Raw genomic sequence first — 6,749 nt, 5'->3', positions numbered from 1 at the left:
ATCAAATATTTATAAGACACATATTCAGGTATGTCTCTGTTCTTGATATATACAGAGTTTATGTAAACACACACACACATATTTATATATATTAGTGTATGTGTGTATTTATACATTTATATTTGCAGCATAGGGAAGAAAGACATTCTCTTTAATAAGCGTGATTGTCACATTTGCTTAATGTAGAATGTTAGTTGACACTTTAAGCATGACAAATATATGCTATACACAGTATTTATTAAAACCTTTCTTTTCTCTGGGTATGACGTGTGTACATGTATATATGCATACATGTATACACACATACTATATATATATATATATATATATATATATATATATATATATATATACATACACACTTGAATGACTAAATGCAAATAAGTTAATATCATTCCTACAAGACAGTAGTTTCTATTCACAGGTCCACATTTACACCACAACCCAAGTTTTAGCCACACTGTACAGAATGCTGACTGTATAGAGCATTTGATCCTTTAAAAAGGATGTGTGGTTATGCTACTGCACACTACATTATGACACAGTACTTTTAATTACTCTATTATTCTTTTCCAGAAAGGAAAAAAAGGATACCATCTGGTAAAAAATTACATCCATTTTGGTATACAATTCTTCAGCAATCATATAATACACATGCTTATTCTCAGACTAAAGCCATCTTTAAATTGATACATTTTAATGAAGCTGTTTTCCACACTAATTTGTGATTTATAATCCAGCTGTTATCAAATTCAGGCCGTCTCTGACATTCCTCATATTTTCAGTTTTATTTGTAGCACTTCCACACATCCCAAGACACAAATGCAACATCAATTCGTCCAGTGTGGAAAGGCAAAGTGCCATTAAGGCTCCTCAGAACACTCCGCACATTTTAAACTAGGTTCTTGTTTATAGGTCATACCTATTTTATTGGTTCCCTGTGATCAAGGCTGAATGATTAGTGATAAATATCTTCTTAATTATCCCTTGAATGGCCTTTCTTAAGGACTTTATGTCAACTTCTATTTCCTCTGATAAGGAAAGCCTTCACCACAATTTGCTTGGTGGAGTTTATTGGTTAAGTTTATTCTGAATAATGAAATAACATTTCCTTATTAAAAAATAAATTTCCAAGCAAAGCAATCATTAAGGCTTCTCATTCTCCACCAGAAGAGAGAAACTGATGGGACATGCAAAGTAGGAGCTCTTAATGAATACTGATTGGCAAAGGGCTTGCTGAGCATCTCTACTTGTGACTAAATATTATGGAGTACAGAAAGATCTGGAATATAAAAAAGAACAGAGCTGAAAATTTACTACCAACAGAGGTGTCGTGAGTAGCATTCCTTTTAATTCCAATTTTGCCCCACTGGTCATCAAAATTAGGGAATTCTGTCAGAATTGCAATTTTTCAGAAATTATGAAAGTGCATAGTCCATGGATAGATGTGCTTTTTGGTAATCTCTGACACTTCAAATTTTGTTTTCTGTATAGCTTTTTATTTCATTGGAAACAGACTAGAGCAGTTTGTCCCAAACTGTCACCCTTAATGTTTTTCAGGACTGCAAACTACAGAATTCCCAGTTAGATTCTAATGGGAATTGCAGTTCTAGCATAACCGGGGGCATCAAACTTGAGAAATTTGAAAAAGAATGACACTGTATAAACAACATTGATTTTAAAATCAGTATGTAAAAATGAAGATTTTTCAATATTTTTCTCTTTTTTTGTCTTTATGTATTACTTTTCAGTCATCACTTAAATAATCTTCAAAATCTATTTCATATTAATCATCCTGACAGTTAAAAAAATCCTGTTGAAACTTGTATAGGAACTAATATATTTGTGTGTGTGTGTGTGTGTGTGTGTGTGTGTGTGTGTGTCTTAGACATACACTGTTATATGTATAACTTAGCAACTTCTAAAATGACATAATAGAATCCAACTTCAGCACTATTCACATTTCTAATTTTAGTTCAGATATGAAACAAGATCAGCATCTTTCTAGATTGCAAAAAGGATGCTTTAAAAGAAGAAATGTAAGTCAAATACATTTAAAATGATTCTGGAAACAATTAGAAAAATAAGTGTCAAATCTTTAAAATAAAATTACAATTACAAAACCTTTAGGAGCTCTATATTCATGACCTCCTTTAGTGATTTAAAATATCCCCTCCACATTTTTGCAGCAGTTTTGAATTTATCTCATCATGATATCTTATAATAAAAATAACTTGACATGTATATCCTAAACCGTCCACATCTATATGTAATATGTTTCTGTTAACCATATAGTATAATACTTGCCACTCCTAAACGAAAGGATGGCCATTCTAAACATTCAATATTCAATTATCTGTTCAACCAGTAACTGATTCTCATCCTTATTTTTCTGACTTTTCTCCAGAGTTTCTCAAATAAATATTCAACATTGTTGCATGGCCCTATTGTACCTGTAACAATACTGTACATATGTTTCACAGCAGCGATTTTGTTACAACTAAATATAGGAATTTATTATGCCTGCTTGAGTGTGCAATGAGATATGGGACTTTTTTCAGAATGAATAGAATGAATTAACTGATAAAATGTATGCTGAGTTTGGGGAAAGGATTGTTAGGAAACTGCCAGGTAGGCTGAGGGATCAAGCAAGGGCCTAGCTTAGAGTCCTTGCACAGCCACAAGAGGCATAAGCTTGACCTCCACCCAAGTTTCATGAAGCTCTGATCATTCCCAGGGAAGGTAGTCTGGGGAAAATCTTATAATATAGGTAGAAATCAATAAAGTTGTTTACTTCAGCCATTTACAAATGGTTCTGATTGCTTGTGCCTAACAAGGATAAACAGAAGATGAATAGAAGGATAAGGATCAGCAAGTGCTGATAAAAACAACATGTTGCAATCTCTATATTATCCATGTCTAGCTTTTCCCATATCCTGGGCATCCTAAGCTAAAATCACCTAGATGTGTGGGGTTTCAATTCCATTCCGACCCAGCCAGAGGCATCAGATTTGAGGCATAATATATTTGACATAATGCCACTGTATTATAGCCCTGTTTTCAAAAGAGCCCTAGAAACTATTCTGCACTTTAATATACCCAACCATGCACTTGCATTATCAAAAACTAACTAGGGAATTCTTGTAGTAGTGACATCAGGAGAAACTATAGCAAGGTGAACCTGGAAAATTCTAATTGTGCATAAGGTGATACAATTCTGGGAAATGTGACCAAGACCTTTGCTTTTCAGTCCAGTTGACACAGACGTCCCTTTCATTATATAAAAAAAACTTTGCAATGGGAATGCCTTTATTTCCCTGTATGTCTCCCAAAGGGAAAGCACCAGGTTCCTACCCTTTCATTAAATAATTACATTATTCTGTAAAATGTTTCATTGGATGCCATCTGATCTGATCATTTTTCAAAAGAGAAGATTATATAAGATGCCAACTGATTTTTTTTTCACTTCAGGTTGACCTCAACTGGAAATAAAATAATTATTTTCGATAGAGAATGCCAGTCTACTGCACTTGACACTTCCATTCTCCACACAGATGCCAAAGCAAATAAAGTAGAGGCAATTCCATAGATGTTCCAGATATCCATACAGCAGAAGTCAGAAGGTTTGAGTCTTTTTTTCCCTTTTTTATCCAGATCAAAGGCAAAAGGACAACAAGGCATTTAAGCTGTGATGAGCAAAACTGAGTATCTGCTGATAAAACAGATCAGGTTGTTAAGGCCTTTGTCTATGCAGAGTTATAATAATGCAGAAGCCTGATTGAATAGAAATTGGGGGGAAATAGAGCAGAAGGGGAGATATATGTCAGTAAAGTCACAACGTCAATATTGTGTTTACAGAGGAAGAGATGCACACTGCTTGCCCTTTGAAAGCTTCTCCGTATCTTTGTATTTAATACTGCCAGAGTTAATAACACATTGTAATGGAGTTTAGTTGCAACGGAAACATTCATTCACACACTTCATATAAGGAAGTGCTAGGAATTTCTACCCTAGAATATCCAGGTAGACTGGAGAGGCCTTGGCCAAGTTCTGAAGGAGGGAGTAGATTTCTTTGATATTGAGTCTCATATGAGGCTCCCGCTGCCAGCACCCAAGCATCAGGTCATATACTTCCTTTGGGCAGGTACGAGGTCGCTGTAGGACACGGCCCTGAGTTATACACTCAATTACCTGAAGAAAGGACAAAAAGAGAGCCCATTGATTTGTTTGTTTTGTTGGCGATACATCATTGGCCAATACATGCAAAGATAATCTCGCAACTTGTTTGCCTAACACTTTTGTACTCTTATTCCTATTTATTTAGTGTAAAAAAATACCAATTTTTTTATTTGCACCAGAAATACCAAATAATGACAGCAAGGCAAGGCAAGGCAAGGCAAGGCAATACATAAAAAATAAAGTCATTACATTTCATTGATACATTGGGGGAAATGAGCTATACTGCTACACAAGGAAGATCTTTCAATATTTCTTTCTTTCTTTTCTTATAATAGTAATTTATTGAACTTCTATGCAGCCCAACTCCCAGTTTTGAATATTTTGATTTTGGAGTTAAATTTAAATTTAGTAGCTAGAACAATTGAATTGTACAATGAGCCAGAACACACAATTATAATTGATTGGTTGGAAACTGCTGGCTCCCACATGAGGCAATCTGAGCTGTGATTGGTTGCTTGGGTGTAGAGGGAGAGTTTCCCTTTTTTCCGCCTTTTTCTTCTCTGTGCTATGTGTCTTCTGTGATTTACCTCATGACGCGCCTGTTTGCGTGACTATCTTATTTGCAGTAAATATAGATGTTAAATATATTTATTTATATAAAACCACAAGTCGTGTCAGTGTCTCTGACTTTATTTGGACACCTGCTGTGCAATTCCCTGATAGGATGCTGGCAGCACTGTTGCAGCACAACCTAGTCTTGGCTGAACAATTTGGAGGTTGCGGTCAATTCCTTCCTCATCCCTGCAATTTCTGCCTTAAAATTAATGCAGGAAATTTCCAAATTTTCTTGTGGTGAAGCCCCTGAAGATATCCAGTGAAAACTAGATCAGTTTCATGTCCTGTAAAGCAGGGGTCCCTAAACTTTCTGAGTTGGCAGCCTGGTGGGAAACGGAGGGGCAGGCACCTTTACATGTGCATGCGCACACATGCAAATGTGGCTGCACGTGCATATGTGCAAATAGGGCCGCAAGCATGCATGCTCTGCGAACAGAGCTGCGAGCATGCACATGGTGCTTGCGGCGGTGCTAGCACGGCATGTGTGCACGCACAACATGTGCGTGCACTGGCCAGCCACTCATGTGGCCCAGTGGCCGAGAGGCCATGGCCCGGTAGTGGGCCATGGCCCACAGGTTGGGGACCTCTGCTCTAAAGAGCTTGCTATCATTATATTTTCATCCCATTTTGACAAAGATGAAGCAGCTGCCAATTTGATACTTCCTCATTCTAGCCTATGAACAAATGGTTTTTCAAGGTGGTTTCTCCTCAATTTGCAAAATCAAATTAAATATCTTCAAATTTCCTGTCTGAATTAAGTTGTGACAGGGCTTTTGCACTGGCATTGATGGAACCTTAAAAAAGAAGATTCCACTATACTAAGAAGCTTATTAGTACAGAATGGTAATATAAAGCAATATCCACATACCTCATTGTTTGAGAGCTGGTACCATGGCTGTTTTCCATAGGTAAAGATTTCCCAGAGAACAACGCCAAGGCTCCAGACATCACTTTCCGTGGTGAACTTTCTATACATGATGCTTTCAGGTGGCATCCAACGAATAGGTAGCATGGTATGCCCACCAACCTGGTGAAAAAGAGAGAAGCTTACGGGTCTGGAGGAGTAATGAAATATCCAAGGTCACATGATGTTTTATTATTTGGATTTGACATATTACAGTATGTGCAATGATTACAAGTTCGACTAGACTTATCAAGCATTTTCTTCCACCGTATTACTATATTTAGAGAATTCCGCTGCATGTACTACAATTGAGCTCCACGTGGAAAGTACTATGAGGGAAATTTAAAAGAACCAAAAAGTATTTTCTCAGTTACAAGTTACTATTGATTTTTGACCACCATCATCACCCCTTTAAAAAGGGCCAGCTCAATCATTATGGGACAGAAACAGGAGGTTAACACTAGCCACCTCCTATAAAGAAAATTTATACAAGATGTTTTATAGATGGCACCTTCCCCCTACAAGGCTAGCAAAAATAGATTAAAAAACCTCACCAACATGCTGGAAATGTAGAAGGCTTCCAGGGACTTACTATCACATGTGGTGGGAATGTTCAAAGGTGCAAAATTTTTGGAATCGGATAAAAAATTGGCTGGAAGAAATACTATTACAAAAAAATTGATTTAAAACCAGAAACCTTCTTATTAGGGATTATTAATGATAAACTCAGCAAAGCATCTTTCTACTTACTATTGCATATTTTAACCGCAGCAAGATTGGCATATGCCCAAAAATGGAAAGGAAAGGAAACCCCCACTGAGGAAGAAATAATAAATAAAATTTTATCCTGCACCGAAATGGACAGGTTAACTCTAGAGATTAAAAATAAAACTGAAACAGAGTATTATGAAATTTGGAAAAATTTGTACGATTGGTTAGAGATAAGGAGGATCGCTGAGATGATTATCGATTGACTAGTTGATATCGTAAGGACTTCTTATTAGTACCTATATTAGGACACAACTGAAAGATATGTAAATACAACGTTGAC

At 36.4% G+C, this 6,749-nt stretch overlaps 1 protein-coding gene across 2 annotated transcripts in view; it reads right to left on the bottom strand.

Annotated features, from left to right (window-relative positions):
* Positions 1-4,005: 4,005 nt before the first annotated feature.
* The window catches only part of NTRK2 (neurotrophic receptor tyrosine kinase 2), a 183,285-nt gene continuing 180,541 nt past the window's right edge, over positions 4,006-6,749 (bottom strand). For both annotated transcript variants that reach the window (XM_015823806.1, XM_029285647.1), the window contains exons 16-17: positions 5,663-5,821; positions 4,006-4,191 (exon numbers count right to left, since the gene is read on the bottom strand). In XM_015823806.1, coding sequence (XP_015679292.1) covers positions 4,006-4,191; positions 5,663-5,821 — 345 coding nt within the window. The remainder of the gene's footprint in view (positions 4,192-5,662; positions 5,822-6,749) is intronic.

This window comes from Protobothrops mucrosquamatus, unplaced genomic scaffold (genome assembly GCF_001527695.2).
Source record: "Protobothrops mucrosquamatus isolate PMUCROS unplaced genomic scaffold, P.Mucros_1.0 scaffold1995, whole genome shotgun sequence".
Classification (NCBI taxonomy): Eukaryota; Metazoa; Chordata; class Lepidosauria; order Squamata; family Viperidae; genus Protobothrops; species Protobothrops mucrosquamatus.
The sequence above is the reverse complement of the archived record's forward strand: the minus strand, read 5'-3'. Positions and strand labels throughout refer to the sequence as shown.